General features: G+C 44.4%; 1 protein-coding gene across 3 annotated transcripts in view; it reads left to right on the top strand.

The window, feature by feature from the left end:
• Positions 1–907: 907 nt before the first annotated feature.
• MAEA (macrophage erythroblast attacher, E3 ubiquitin ligase) overlaps positions 908–16,268 on the top strand; it is a 40,151-nt gene continuing 24,790 nt past the window's right edge. For all 3 annotated transcript variants that reach the window (XM_054391463.1, XM_054391462.1, XM_054391461.1), the window contains exons 1-2: positions 908–976; positions 13,408–13,590. In XM_054391463.1, the coding sequence (XP_054247438.1) occupies positions 908–976; positions 13,408–13,590 (252 nt within the window). The remainder of the gene's footprint in view (positions 977–13,407; positions 13,591–16,268) is intronic.

Below are 16,268 nucleotides of genomic sequence, written 5' to 3'. Positions count from 1 at the left end.
CGCGCCGGGTGCCTCTGCCTGCCCTGGCTACGGGGAACTGGTAGGCAGCGCAGCGCGGCACCGAGAGCCGAGGAGAAGGGGACTCACGCTGTCTCTGCTATTTAAACCTCTTCCCGCCGCCTCCGCCTCACTGGCTCTCCCTCGCTCTCTCCTCCCCGCGGAACTTACAAGGGACGGCCCTCCCCTCCCGGCCGATATACACATAGCCGCACGCCGTGCCGCCGCTGCCCCGCCCGCCCGACCCGAACGCGCCGTCCATTCGCTCAGCTCTCTGCCCATCAGTACGGCGGCGCGATACCGTTCGCTAGAGGCGCTGCCCATCAAAAAGCGCTCCGCACCGCCGGCTGCAGGCTCCGCCCTCCGCCCCGCCCTCCCCTCCCTGGACCCCTCGGGGGTGCTCGAATGGCCGGTTTAAGTCACAGTCGAATTTACTTTTACGTCCCGCCTCCTAAGCCCTAGAAGAGATTCTGGTTGGGTGATAGGAAAGTTGTGTCTATAGTTACTGGATGGGTGGGTGTCCATAACCTATCAAGCCTCGCCTAGCTCGACAGCGTCACTCCATTCAGCTTGCCCGCGCGTCGGGGTGACCCCACCTATTCCCACTCCGCTGCCCAATGAGGCGCGCCTTCTCAAGCTTTGAGGCGGTGCCCGTGGGTATGAAAGGAACGTGCGAAAGGACGCCCCCCGTTGGCCGCTGTTTCTCGCCCCCTGTCTCTCTTAGGCCGTACCACTGCGCCCGGCGCAGGGGTGCAGGGCTGGGCCTAGTGCCGGTGGTTCCGCCCGTTTCCATCAGCCATGGGGCGGAGCAGGGCAGCCGTTACCCGCCATGCCGCGCGCGCTGTAGGTAGCTGCCTCCGGCCGGGCTGGGCGAGGGCGGGGGAGGGAGGAGGTGGGAGCCTAGTCCAAGATGGCGGTGCAGGAATCAGCTGCTCAGCTCTCAATGACTTTGAAGGTGCAGGAGTATCCCACTCTCAAGGTGGGTGCTGAGCCTTCTTCCCTTTTCACCGGCACGAAGGAGAGGGCTGAAGCCACTCGCGTCCCACCGGAGCAGCGCTGATGGGGGAGATGAGGGCTTGGCGAACTGGGTGCCCCGGCCCCCTTCCTTCTAGCCCTCCTCCTCAGAAGTCCCTGGGGCCCTCGGGGCTGTGGGGCGGCGGTAGGGAGGGATTCCCGCTGTGCCGCTCCCTGCCTGTCTCCGTTTTCCTCCGCTTGACGTCCGGGCTTCTGCCGCCGCGGCTTCTCTTCCCCTCCCCCTCCGCGGAGGGCGAGGGACGTGCCTGGAATATGTTGCTGGCCCCGGGTGTCTGCCCGGAGGTGAAGGGGGAGGCCCCCGACGTGACGGGGGATACGGCAAGGGTAGTGGAGAGTTGGAGAAGCTGGACGAGAAGGGGAAGGGGGCGTCAGGTCCTTGTGGCAAGGCGAAGCTGTGCTGTAGGGGGATGTGAGGGGCAGAGGGCTCGGCCGGGGTCAGGCTGGGGAGCAGGGTTTAGGGGCGTGGGAGGGATGGCTCAGGCCGGCCGGGGGCTGCTTTCAGCGCTCATCCCAGATGGTCAGCTGAACCGACGTGGCGTTGTTAAGAGACCTGCTAAAGGGGAGGGAGTGGAGGTGGTAGCAGAATATGGTTCCGTAGCTGCTTAGTCCCCAGAAGATGGAGATGAGCTTAAAACATAAAGAGACCAACTTACTAGAAGGGTCTGGAGGCTTGGAGAGACGAGTAAGCGAAATAGTTAGGGGTTGGTACCAGCACAACGTTGGTTAAAGCGCTGGGGCTGTCTGTAGGCTGGTAGCTTCTCAAGGCTGCGTGGCTGGTCTTTGGCTTTAACTAGGTATTGTCAAGCAAATGAAGGACTCGGCACTGAGCGGTAAGGTCATCGCCTCTAAGAACAGTTGAACTGGAAGGATGATGCTCACAGCAATCAATGGAAACCTTTGTTTGAAGTCTTGTATATACAGTAGGTCTACCACATTAATAGGCATAGCTGTGAAAGGGAGATGGGAGAAGGTTCTTTATTGCAGAATGCTTATATTCTCATGCCAGTATGTCAATGTTTTTTCATTTATAGAAGATGTTTATATAAAGTAAACTTTGTTGTGTTGAGCTCATGCTGCACTTCCACACACTGAGAGCTGTGTGCTCTTTGCAGCGTTTGTTTTGCAGGTTCTTCTTGTGCATGTCCTCCTCAGCTCTCCTAGCTTCATTCTACTTTGGTCCAAGAAGCACAAGGACAAAATGTTGATTCCCATTGTACATGTAAAGGTCATTATGAAGTAATCTAAAGCTGACAGCACCAGGCTTAGATTTTTAAATAGCTGTAAAGAGTGCTCTAGCACTTTCCATAGCCAGGACAACGTGAAGGCATTTAAAGTTAAGAATATAATTTTTGAAGCCTGCGTTTTAGATGTATTCCAGTTGTTATCACAGCTTTGCTTGTTACATTCCTGAAAAATTACTGGCAGTGAGGATCAGGGAGTTTTTGTTTTGTTGTTTATGGCTTAAGATGAATTGTCATTGTGCCAGTCATTTAAAAGGTAGAAAATATTTTGAACTAATTCTTTTATTTCCACAAGCATTCTTTTTCCCTGAAAAATCTTAACAAAAATACACATAAGAGAATGGAATGTTGTTTATAAAATTAGGAAGCTAAATAGTAAAAGGGTGAGACACCCTTGCACTGAAACTCTTAATTTCCTAGCAAAGGTGATGTTTATTGTTTTTTCCTAACACCCCTTCAACTTCTGGATTGTTCCTGTTGTCTGTTGTTGGCATTTTTCATGTTTAAAAAACATGCCAGAACAGTGTCTGCTCAAATCCCTTGGATATATCCACTTAAATGTCTTTAACTGTGAGTCATATATCAAAACATTCTAGTGCTGGAGGTGAAAAAGCAGCAGGGAGAAAGGAATACTAAGGCGAAAGTCCACTACTTTAGTTGATATGAAATCCCATTTTGTTCTTTAGGAGGCAGATGCATGCAAGTTTCTGTGGGACCAAGCCTGTGAATTTTTATTCAAGCCCTATGAAAATAATGCTTATATCTTTCTTTAATATTGTCCACCAGCACAGAGGTCAGACATTTCTTTTGGAGCTCTGGATGCTGGTGATTTTCCCTGATACAAGTAAAATATAAAAGACTGTAGACTTGAGTTTATATCCTTCCTGTTTCCTCCCTCTAGCTTCCTCATGCCAACATCACTAGATAATAGTTGTGTAATAGCTCCACATTGACAGTGTGTTCCACAGAGTGCCTTTCATGTGCAGGAGTGCTCAGAACTGCAGAGGGAAATCCCTTTTCCAGAGCTAAATTATGGTTGCTGCAGGAGTGAAAATGCTTCAGCCCTTCTTCAACAGCTCAGGGGAAGTAAATAGAATTCTTCAGCTCAGCCTAGGAAAGCTATTGGAGTGGACAAAATAATACTTGAATATTCTCCCCCACTCCAATCCCTTTTCAAGGACAAGGAGGCTGCCAGCTATTCTTTCTTCAAAATGCTGTGGAACCCTTTTTTTATCCACTGATAGAGAATTGTGCATCTGAGAGCATGAAGCAGGAAAGCTGGCAGTTTAAAAATGAATGAATGCGAACATTGTTATCACAGTTCTCTGCTGAAACGCTAATAAACAAGTGATGACAGGAAGCCAGATAATTCATCCATATCTTTGGAAGTGTGAATAATCATTGAACTAAACTAGCAAACTATATGAAGCAAGACCCTAGAACTGGAAGATGGAAGACCTGAAAGCAGGGAAGATCACTTGTAAAAATATTCTTATCTGAGCTGTTTGCTGGCAACAGTTTAGGTTGAGCTGGGCTGCAACTGCTTTAAAAACCAGCTGATGGAGAGGAGAGCTGAAGCACAGAATAGTTGAGCACCTTCTCAGAGCTGCTGTTTGCTTTCTGTTGTTGGCAGCTGTGGCAGGGGAAATACTGACAGCAGATGTAATAAGGTATTAATTTCTCATGGAAATACGATGTTTACCTGATTGCTAAACAGGGCAACTGGTAGGAGAACAGGATTATAGGAACTATTGTTTCTGTCCCAATTGCATGGAAGTGCAGAATAGCTGAGGTTAGGAAGGACCTCTGGAGACAGACTAATCCAATAGCTTCTCCTCAGACCATGGGCAGCTAGAGCGGGTTGCTCAGGACCATGTTCAGGCTGTTCTTGACTATCTCCAGGATGGGACTCCAGGCTCTCCAGGCAAAGCTTTGACTGCTGTTACAGTATAAAAACTGTCTTTTGTTTCCATGTTTTTTTCTGTATTTCAGTTGCCCATTGCCTTTTCACTGGGCACTGCTGTGAGCAGTCTCTTTATTCCCCCCAACAAGCGTGTGTACACATGGATAAGACTTCCCTCCAGCCTTTTCTTCTTGAGGTTAAACAATCCCAGCCCTCTCTTTGTTATGTCAGATCCTCCAATTTGATGGTGATCTGTAGCCTCCTGTTTTACTCACTTCAGTGTGTGTGTGCCTCTTGTACTGGAGGCCCAGAACGAGAGGCAGCACTTCAGATGGGTCAGACTGGGGCAGAGTAGAGGGGTAGCATCGCCTTCCTTCATCTACTGGCAATGGTTTCCAGCCCAGAGTTCTGTTGGCCTTCTTTGCTGCAGGGACACCTTGTATTCTCTTGTCCACCAGCACTCCCAGCTTTCTAAGATGTTCTCATGATGCATGTGGTTGTTCCTTCCCAAGAGTCAGGATTGGCATTTGCCTTTGAGTTTCTTGAGCTGCTCGTTTGTCAATTTCTCCAGCCTGTTGAGGTCCCTGTGAAGGGCCCCCGCAAACATCTGGCATGTTAACAAGTCCTCCCAGTTTTGTATCCTCTTCAACCTTTGGAGGTGCACTTTGACCCATCATCTGGGTCACTAGTGAAGATACCAAACAGTTCAGGTCAGCTGCTTTTCCCACTGAAGTGGAAAAGGTGCAGGATGAATTTTTTGCAGAATTGGTTGCACTGCTTTATTTTGTCTCAGTGTTTGTAAGCTTCACTGTATGTTGGCTTTGAACATAGCTTTGTAGTTTTTTTTTTTTTAATGTGCCACAGAGTACTTCTGAGAGAACTTTGAAAAGACAGCATCAGAAGTTGCTCAGTGCAAGTGAGTGGTTCAGGCAGAAGTTGAGAAGGGTAGAAATGATGGAACTTCACAGTACCACAGAATTGGAGGGGTTGGAAGAGACCTCTGGAGATGGAATCCAACCTTCTTGCCAAGGCAGGTTTACCTAGAGAAGATGACTCAGGAACACACAGGAACACATCCAGGAGGATTCTGAATGTCTCCAGAGACAGAGACTCCACTTCTCTAGGCAGCCTGTTCTGGTGTTCATCACCCTTAAATTAAAGAAGGTACTCCTCATGTTTAGGTGGAACTTCTTATGTTCCAGTTTGTGCCCATCACCCTTTGTGCTGTCACTGTGCACCACTGAAAAAAGCCCAAACTTGTGCCATTGCTGCACTGTCAGTACATCAGTACCCAAACCCAATACTTGTGGGGAGTCATTTTTGAAGTGCTTTTGAGGTAGCAGCCTGCCAGGATAAGCTGATGTGGATGTTGCTAACAGCCAGCTCAGAGCTAACTCTGTGTCTCAGGCTAAATCTGGCATCAGGCCGGGTGCTGTGACTCACAGTGCACACTGTCCCTCCACGCTGCTGACTAACAAGCTTCCTGTCCCCACACATCATGTGTGAATCTGGGCAAACTGGCCTGGCACCTTCTGCATGGGCTGGCTCTGCTGCTGGCTGCTAAACACCCCTGGTACCATGGGGGCTGCAGGAGGAGTTGGCTTTTGGAAAGCAGCTGCAGTAGGAGTTGGCTCCAGTGGGAATTGTTCTCCTTCCACCCCTGCCCACTCCCTGTAAAACACATTTTGAAGTGATTAATTAAGGAAGAAAACACAGTAAAAGGCAATAAGGCAGTGTGGCCAGGAGCTAGAGATGTTACTTGATTAGCCTCCTCTGTGCCTGTGGGGAAGTATCTCTGGAAAAACACTCAAACATTCTATGGAGGATGTCTTATTAATGTCTTCAAAGGGAGCTCTTACCTGCTGTTGCAATTCACAGTTGCAGTGTCCTTCATTTGTGGTGCTTTCAGATGATGAGTTTGGCTTGTGTGTGCTTGCAGGTATAGAAATGATGTGTTTGTATGGCAGCTGATGTGTTGGGGTCTTTAAAGGTAGACAAAAAGCAAGAACATCTGTGAGATCTTGGTTCTTTGCATGACAACTGTCGGTTAGGAGCTGGGAAATGAGTGAAGATGAGCTTCAAACATTTGCTAGTTACCATAACAGGAGGAAAACACAACATAATGTGAGGGGCCTGGAGCTCTTACTGGATGTTGTGAACTGTGCAGTGTCAGATTGTCTTCCTGTGGTGTTTCAGTTCAATAGTTTCTCCATTAATCAGCATACAAGTGCCCTTTTTGGGCCCACAGCTTTGGGAAGGTGCTCTTTTGGTGGATGAGTGTTTGCTCTAAGGCCATGTTGGTAAAATCTATCAATCCTTTTGAGCTTCAACTGCCTGCATGGTACACCTGGCCTCCTCTAGCTTACAGCCTGAAGACACACCATCTAGGAAGTGTTGGCTAACCAGCATGTGAAATACACCAGGTTATTTCATTACTTACAATACATTATTGCTTATTTAAATAAAGCAGGTTTTTGCTAAGCTATTTTTATTTGATGGCTGGTAACTCAACTGCTTCACAACTTCCAATTGATTGTTCTCAGCTCTTTGAGGGCTTTGTGAATTGCCTGGAGTTGTAAACTAGTGAGAGCTGAAGTAAATCAGATAATATATTAGGTATGACTTTGGTCATTTATTCTGATACAGGTCTGCTGAATCAATCCTTAATTATTTGTTTCAGGAGCAATGCTGCAGCTTCAGCTGGAATGGGTTATTTTGGGAGCAGTCTGTCTGGAAATGGGATCTCTCACTTAAAGGCTCAACCTAGGATCCTGGTGCCTAGACTGTGCAAGCACAGGAGGACAACAACCTCTTTCATTTAAAGAGGAGATCCATTAAAATGGACAAATATTTGGAGAAGAAGGGAAAATCTAAACAAAGGGACACAAACCCACTGTGTGACCTTAGCTTAGCAACTTGATTGTTTCTTTGGGCAGGGAAGGATGCTTAGGGTTTTATTAGTGCTTGGATTTTTCTACTGATAGGAAAAAGGGAAAAAATGTCTTCTGAGGCACAAGTCCAAGACAGCAGCTGTAAACAAGTGTATTGGGAAGGACTGGTCCTTGATGTCCTCAGTGTGGCTCTAGACAGGGCTCTAAAATGGCTGTCAATTTGCTCACTTAAGGATGTGGGACCATTTTATAGAACGAAAGTGGCTTTGTGAAGCACTTAGTTTTGTTGTTGGAAGCCTTGTTCATAATGTATTCAGTAATAAATCACTAGCAGTTTGTGTAAAAGGATAATATTTTGAAGGATTATAATTGCTTCTGTTGAGTAAGTATGTGTGGAGCAGATGGGTAGTCAAGAATTCTCACTGCTAATTCTCTCCTGTATTGAAGTAGCAGTTTTGAATGTTATAATGGTCTTTTCTTTCTAGACACAGCTGCTCTAGAAAATGCAGTTCTGTCTTCCTGAGTTGTCAAACTGACATGTTTTTAACTACGGGGAGCTACTTGGCTCTAAACTTCCAAAAGATTGAAACTTTCCTTCAAGAGCCATTGTTTGAAATCCAAATGATCTGCAACTGCAGCTCGGCTTATGGTGTTCTTTTGTCTGGTTTGATCTGTATCTCTGCAACAGTTTTATTATGCTTAATTTAAACCTAAATCTAGCCATTAGTTAAACTTCTCATTCCTGAAATATGATACTATTTGCTTTTAAGTTTTTTTTTCCTTTTTCTGATTTTTGCCTCGAACAAGGAAAAAAATGTTAGTGATTCAAGGCCTTGCTAAGAGCTACATGTCAGAAGGCTTCATTCTGTGAATAAGGGGTAGTGTAATTCACATTTTGGATGAGCTCAGTGACAAATAATGATGTTGACTCAGTTCTGAAATAATCCAGGAAGAAAAGTACATAAAATACAGGAGTTCAGTCATTTTGGATGGAAATGTTCACTTTTCATTGGTTTGAGGGAAAGCTTGCAGTAGTTTATTGTACCCTGCCTCATTTTCCAAATGGCATCACATCTATTATATGTCCCCTACTTCTCTGTTCTATTGAAGGTAAGCTTGGTGAGCTAATTTCATCTCAAGGAAACAGCTTAATGCCCAAAGGTGTTTCTTGCTAGGTTTACCTTTTCTCTTGGTACTGTTTATTAACACTGTTTAGGAGATTCTTCATTTTTCTTCTGCTTGCTTTCCTCTTGCAGTATCACTGAGTTGTCTTTGCTTCTGTCTTTTTTGAAAGGCAGCTTTTCTCACTGCACTTTTCTATTTCTTTTCTTTGCATCTCTATGGCTGGCTTAATTTCATCTAGGGGCACAATATATGACATTTGAAAAAGCTTATTTATAGGTCAGAACATTTTCAGCTGGATTGTCTTGGACACCTGTAGATTCATACAAATCTCTGGTGCTTTTCAGGTGTTATAAGCTAACACAAGTGAGGAGAGGAAGCCCATTGAAAGGAGAGCATAGTTCTGTAATGGTTCCCCTCATCTAATCTGGTAGGACTCTTTATTTTATTTTTTCTTGAAACTTTTTGTTCTTCCCACTAATTATCTGACTTCATGTACCTGTAAAGATTTTTTTCTTTTCTCTTTTTTTTTTTTTAATCCATGTCAAATTCCCTCCTGACCATAATTGAATTTATTTGCTAAGATACACAATGTAGGTGTTTGTGTTCAAAAAACACTCCCCATTTGTTGTGGCAAGGAGATTGAAGCTTTGAAGAAGGATGGTTCCCACAGACATCAGTGAAGTCAGGATCTGTAGTTAAAACTGCCCAGCTTATGAGTTGCTCCTGTTTTCAAGTGAGACCTGATGAACTTTTCTCCCAAATACAGGAGGAAATTGAATGTTTTCGTACAGAATTGCAAGCCTCTGCAGGATGCTTGTTCCTGTTGTCTGTACTGTATGCTGTGAAAATCTTTTTTTAGAAATAAACTTTTGAAAATTCCGGTGACCAGGAGGCTGGGGAATGATTAATGGTCTTATTTGCCCCACCAAATGATTCTTCCTTCAGTTTGACTCTTTTGATGTATCAATCTTGTTCTGTAATTCCCAACAACCAAATGACTGCTTTTACTTTCTGTTTCTACTAAATCTGAGTAGTTTCCTGTAGCGGTAGAAACTTTGATTAATGTTATGGTGTGAAAAAGATTGTTCAGGGTTTAGTTTCCATTTGTACTTGGAATTCTTTAGGTTTGTACCTGCATAAGTGAAGAAGGAATCAAGCCTGTGTTGAATGTGACCAGATGTGACCAGAAGAGCTTGAGGCCTGGTGTGCAGAAGATCTAGCATAAAGCTAAAGACCAATGGGAGGGTGGAGGCATGCATCTATGATTTGTCACAGAACTTCAATTATGAAAGAAACACCTGCAGTTCAGGCTTTCAGCATTGTGTGCTGGTGAGGAAAACTCCAGGGGCAGCAGCAGGCTGGTAGCTGAGGTTTCATGCAGTAACCATTACAGTTTGGCCAAACTTCTTCCACCTGTAAAGCAGAAGAAATGCTGGATGTAAAACTGTTCTTAAATAAGCTTGTGTAGCTTGGGGAAAACCCCTTTCTGCTGTGGCAGTGCTCTGATAAGTACTGAAGTGCTTTATTTGGATAGCTGTGCAAGAAAGACAAAGTAGAAGGCTTTGCTTCGGTGCTTCTACTTCCTTAAGTAAAATTTTAGTGACATTCTTAACACAAGTAATTTTTCTCTTCCAACCAATGGCTTATTGATGCAGAAATACCATCCTGCCTGGTCAAAAATGGGCTCAGCAAGCTGTGGGACTTAGTGGGAAGTCATGCTATGCAAAGGTATTGGATTGGTATGTTAAAAATAAGTAGTGGTGGATTTGAATGGTGGTTTATTTGTATCACTGAAAGTGTTTTGGAGATATCACCTCCAAGGAACTCTTGAAAGAAGACAGAAGTCCTTATGTGGGTGGGTAACAGGGTGAGATAAGGATCAAATCAAGATGTTGCCAATCTCTAATGTGGGAAGCTGGTGCTGGGGTTCTGCTGGCACCTCTGGCAGTACTGCTGATGTTCAGCTCTTTGAACAGCCTGGAAGACAGTGGAGTTGAGATGATCCAGTTCCCTTGATGAAGCAAAGATAACAGATGCAGACGCAACCCAAGTGTGGAACATTAGAGAAGACTGAGACTGAAGGAGTACTGAAATAGATTCAATATAGCAAGTGTGGTACAGTTTTTAAGTAGAGTGGAAAGAAAACTAATTCTAGTCTGAATTGGAAATGATCCCACGTTGTTTTGTGGGATCTTGGGGTTATAGTGAAAGCTTTCTAGGAAGGGCCAGGTTAATATTGGCAAACCTAGGACAAAAATGTTGGTAAGGGGAAGAATGGAGAGAGCTCACGTAGCAACAAAAATCTGTTTCTTCTTCTTTTATGTAATGAGTTACTCTTCTCCTTTCTCTCTTTGGAGAAGAATGTAGTAGAACTGGAAAATGTCTCCAGAAGGGCAATAATGTTTAGAGATACGGAAAGGCTGTCTTCAAAGAGTGGTTTAGAAAGAGCCTCTTCCATCTCAAGAGACATGAATGGTATAGGAGAGAGTGAATGGTTGTGTGGTTGTTTTTTTTTTTTTCTTCCAGAAAAAGAACAAAAGGTTTTCAAATTAGGCTAGCAAGAAATATTTCTTCACAACATGTGTTAAGTTGTGAAATGTCTCACAACAGGATGTTGCAGTGCTAAAATTCTACAGGTCAACAGAAACCAGTAGAGGTCATGGATGAGTGTTTCCATACTAGAGAACTTCCACTCTGGTTCAAGACACCCAAAGAGATTACTTGGGATTAGTAACTTTGTTCTTTTTTTCAAGTGCCATCCCCTTTCTGTATGTTGTCAGGGAAAGGATAGTGACAGAGGAGGGGCTTTAGGTGTTGCCTGATCTTGCTATTGGTATCCTCATATGAAGATGAATTTGGTGTCTGAATTAGCAGTGGGAATGCATAACCCAGCCATTAAAGTAGAAAGTAGACTTCTTCAGACAGTGTAGCTCAGGCTTCTGCTCCTATCCAGGCTAACCTCAAAGCTAATTTGAGTTGCTTAGGTTCCTGCCCAATTCTGAAAGCTTCCAGGTGTGGAGATTCCACCACCTTTCTGGGCTGTTGTTTTAGTGCTTGCCAACTGTCCTTGTTCAAATATCTTTTGCCTTGCGTCCAGCTGGAATTTTCTTTGCCAGTTGTCATCTCTGCCTCTTTCCCTTTTCCTTTAACTGAGAGAGAAGTCTGGCTAGCTCTTATCTGTGACCCTCACCTTTAGGTAGTAGAAGGCTTCTATCAGATTGTGCTGCTCCCAACTCCCCACAGCCTCCTCTTCTGCAAGTGAAACAAATCTGTCCTTCTCAGCTTCTACTTGGGTTTGTATCTTCTATCAGCTAAGCATTGTGGTGACAGCCTTCTGGACTCTTTCCCGTTTGTCAACATCTCCTTTGGCAGAGGGGAAGTGACCTGAAAACGAGACTCAGAATTCCAGATGAGTCTGCATGAGTGCTGAGCGTGAAGAACAATCACTCCTCTTGCCCCACTGACTTTAGTATGGTAACTCCTAGATTAGGTTATTCGGTTTCTGCCTCTCGGGCAGCTCATGGCATGGCTGTTTGCAGGTGTGGCAATTGGAGAAGCCTCCAGCCAAACAGACTTCCCTTCATATCACAGTAGCAAAATTTTAATCTTGGACAAATTGGTGTTACAGTAATGTCACCCCTTGTGTAGGCTGTTCTCACTTCAGTCAAATTGCTTTTCATTAGGTGTAAGCTGGTTTAGTACATGCTGAAGTTGAGTGGTGTGTCTGCAGCTGTGGTGAGCAAAAGCAGCAGAATCTATGTAGAGCTCTGAGATGCCAAGAAAACCCTATTAAATCATTTCATTCTTTCTGAGAGGAAGAGGATCCTTTTAATGTCTTATCTGGAGCATCCTTGTGTTGTATGCCTACTGCAGGTCAGAACAAGCTGGTGCAGGTCCTATGAAGTCTTAAACAGCAATTGCTTGGGCTCTTTTTCCTTGCTCTGAACCTGGACCATTTCTTAGTGCATCTGAATATGTAATAACTTCTCTACCAAGGCCCAAGAGGAGAGTGGACCTTGGGGGTACTTTCTTGCATGCAGATGAACAGAAAGAAGGAAAGGGATACAATCCTGACATAATTACTTAGAAGTGATATACCTGGATGATTTGTAATCAAACAGATCCATGATACGTACCAAACAGAACTCAGATTTGCATTTCCTGTTGTACCTTGAACGTGTGTAATGGGATTGCTAGCTAAATTAGGCCTTTGATTAATGGCAAAGCAATCAAGATTAGCATAACTACCTGGAAGAGCTCATGTATTTGTTTGAGATAAAAGATAGGGATGAGTTAAGTGCATAACACTGCAGTGTTTGTAGTTCTAAACTTCTGGCTCCTGTGCGGTGATGGAACTCCCTGTCTGAATTGCTCATGATGTCACTGCAGTGGGAACTCGATGGGAGCAGCTTAACCTTTACTGTGAGCTTTCCCCAAGTCATCACTTCCCTAATATTTGACCAGGCTGTGGACCATTCCCTTATGTGCATCCTTGTGGCCATCAGTTCTGATGTGGCTGTCCCATAAGGGCACTGGACAGGTAGGACAGGAGACCTCCAAGACTGGTTAGTCTCTGAGTCAAGGAATGGAACCTTAGAGGTGTTTAACAAACTTAGTCCCACAGTGTAGTCTATAGGTGAGGGTTCTCCTAGCATTTCTTAGTCCTGTTAGAGTTAATATTAAGTAGTTGTCCCTCATGGGCAGAAGTAGGTGGGAAAGCTGCTGGATTTCCTGAATAAGCAGTGGTGTAGTCTGTAGAACATCTTCAGTAGCTGATATGTAGAACACTGCTTTCTCACATGTAACTCCTGTCTCACAAACTCCTGGAGAAATGCAGACTTAAGAAGCCATTTTATGAAGTGTGATCTCAGTTGCAGTTCACTTGTAGCTTGCCTTTTTTAGAGACATGTCTTTGCTTCCAGTTCTCCCTGAACTGTTTCCCTCAGTCAAAGCAAGATAGGTGAAGTTGGTACGAGAAAGGAATCTCCCAGCTCTTTTCATCAGTGCTTTTTCATCTTCTCTGAAGTTAGCTCCTCGCTGAGAGGGCTTAAATAAGACCTTTGATATGAGAACTCAAGTTCATTCCATGACTTAGTGTCCTGGAACCTGGATATTCTTCTGACTGCAGCAGATCAAATCATCAGTGTCTTTAAACTCTAGAAGACCTGATGTCTTTTAGCAGAGAAATTCTAATGGTTTGCCATTTCCCACACAGGTGCCATATGAAACTCTGAACAAACGGTTTCGAGCTGCACAGAAAAATATTGACCGAGAAACCAGCCACGTCACCATGGTGGTGGCAGAGCTGGAGAAGACACTGAGCAGCTGTCCTGCTGTGGATTCAGTTGTTAGTCTCCTGGATGGAGTAGTTGAAAAGCTCAGCGTTCTGAAACGAAAGGTAAGTGGTGCTCTACCTTGTGGTTTCTCTATCCTAGCAAAGGTAGCAGTAGTTTTCCACAGTGCTGATGCTTAGAAGTTTTGATTGAAGATACAGGTAGCCTTGGCCTGGTAATGCCCAGCAAACCATCAGAGCTTGCTGGGTCTTGCTTCACTGTGCTTATGAAATGTGACTTGGTGTTCCATGACTGAGTATACCAAACCTCAGACAGGTCATGTTAATATGTATTTACAGTCCTGAAAAGGAGCTTCTCTACCCACAGGAGGAAAAAAGAGTAGCCAAATGAATTGATTTGTATCAATTCTTGCTTGTCTAATGGGAAGGCTTGTGTGGTTTCATTAACTGAGCACTGAGAAGCAAACACACATAGAAATGAGGCTGAAAAATGTTTAAACCTCAGGGGAAGCTGTATGCATTGATGAGGCTTCTTTGCAGAGGAAAGTGAGAGTTGTCCTGCATGGTTACTTAAACGTTTTATAAACAGTCAGCCTGCAGGTTGAAAGGTTCCCAGGGAACATTACTAAGAGCATTTTAAACAAAGTTTAGCCAGATAACCTGCTTGTTCAGCCTGAATGCTCGTGTGAAATGCACCTGAGCTTCTATTCCTTCACCACATCTTTCTAAGAATGAGTTTAAAATATACTCTGTAGTACAAACCTTCCTTATTTTGGATGGGAATATTACTCATCCTGAGACTCATCAGAGCACTTGCAGAAATATCAAACCAGCTCTGTCGCCTGGCTCTAGAGCTCTGCCTCTCCAAAAATAAACATGGTAGCAGACTCATTTCATTAAAACTTAAATGAAATAACCAGCAGATAGAAATCTTGATGCTTCACTTCATAGAGTCTCAAAATACCTTGGAGGTTTTGGTACCATGACAAGAACACTGTCAGGGATGGTGAGTTGGGGTTTTCTGCTTGAACAGGTTAGCTGGGTGTTGAAAAGCTGTTCTGCAAAAGACTTCATAAATCTTAATTGCTGGTCTCACCTTAGGTTTGTGAGACTTGGAGGTCTTGAGAGATATGTTTTCTTCACTTCTGTGTTACTTACAGAAAGAAATCACTGCTGTTTCTGCAGGAGGTGTTAGCTTTTTGCCTGTAGGTGTCTGGTAATGATGTGGAGGAGTTATTTACTTGTTAAATCTTTGCTGGCTGTGGAGGTGTCTGAAGGCACTGCTGAATGTTTTGGGTGCAAGGCTCCATTTTAGTGTAATTGCTCATTTGTTTTTGACTGCCTAAAAGACTGTGGGGAATCTTCTAGCTGCTCAGAACAAAAGGCAAAAAAAATTCTGTTCAACAGTAGAAGTCTTCTGAAATACAAAGGTGTTATTTCTGCTCCAAACCCTCAGCTCTAACCATCTTCTCTGTAATCTCTGCCCCAAGCAAAATGATTTGTTTTCTTTACTACCTTTGGACCCATGTGGGATCTCTGTTTCCTCCCGTGTTTAGACAAGGATCTGATGATCTGCTGAGATGGCCCTAATAGAATTAGATGGTTCCTTTATTTAACACCTTACTCACTCTTAAAAAAAGAGCTTTTCAACCCAGCAGGTTTCTCAGGTTCTGAAAATGATCTTGGTGAAACTCAGCCTGTTGTGTTTTCCCTCTTGTGTTCTGTTTAATATGCTTGTTCCTTCAAGTTCTATTAATGTCCAGCAGGGCAAGTCCAGATAGGCTTGCTTCAGAGGATTTTGAAAGGATCTCTAGCCTTTCTGAGTGCACTAAAAGGATCAAAAAAGCCTGCAAGAGCTGTGCAAGTCCAGATACAAAAACATGGGATGAGAAGGGGCTCAACCTTTGTGCCTGGCTGCCTTGAAATCTCCTAGCTGTATTCAGGGTAATTCTGGAGGTTGCCTTCACATCTGATAACATTGCAGACATCTAATAAGTGAAAGTGAGTTATGGCTTCAGTTAGTGTTTGCTTTCTGAATGCAGAAAGACTCAGCTTCTAACTTAAAATACTGATCTCCAAACCATATGGTACAAGATAAAGCTCAGTACAGCAATAGAAGGAACTCAGCATGCAGTAATAAAAATAACTCAGGCTGTAGACGTTGACATGGATTTTAGTCAAAGACTATCTTGTGTAGTGACTGGGCTTTTAGCTACTGGAGTTTGGTATCCAGGGCCAGAGCAGTCAGGCTGAATTGGGGCATGCTTGGTAGGCTTTTCCTGCACAAGCTTTCCTTTATTTCACCTTGCTCTGCAAATACTGATGCTGGCAGAAGAAGCCTGTAGCTGAGCATGCGTGGGAAAAGCAATTGGAACCAACTTGTGCTTCCAGAGCTGGATGCTGCTGTAGCCTGAATAGCTTCAGTACTGGGAAGGTGGCTGTGCCAGCATGGAGTGCAAAGTGGGCTGTTGAAACCAGACAGGTTCTCTGTGCTTGGCAAACCTGTGTGGCCATAGTTTGCCAGTTATACAGGCACCAGCCACCCAGTTTAGAGGCACATGGAGTAAGGCAGCTCAACCTGGAATTGCATCACTAGTGATGGGAGTGGTGTCTTATGCTCTACTTTTACCTGAGCAAGCAGAAAACACTGCAAGCTCTCTTGTGCTCTGTGGCCTGACCTCTGGCACACAGTTGTTGTGTGCTGCACAGAGTCAGCTAGCTCTGAGTGATGGTGTGTCTGGAGTAAATGGCCTGGTAACATTGGGTAAAAATGGGAGTAGAAC

This window comes from Indicator indicator, chromosome 23 (genome assembly GCF_027791375.1).
Source record: "Indicator indicator isolate 239-I01 chromosome 23, UM_Iind_1.1, whole genome shotgun sequence".
In the NCBI taxonomy this organism is placed as follows: Eukaryota; Metazoa; Chordata; class Aves; order Piciformes; family Indicatoridae; genus Indicator; species Indicator indicator.
This window is presented reverse-complemented; position numbering and strand designations above follow the sequence as displayed.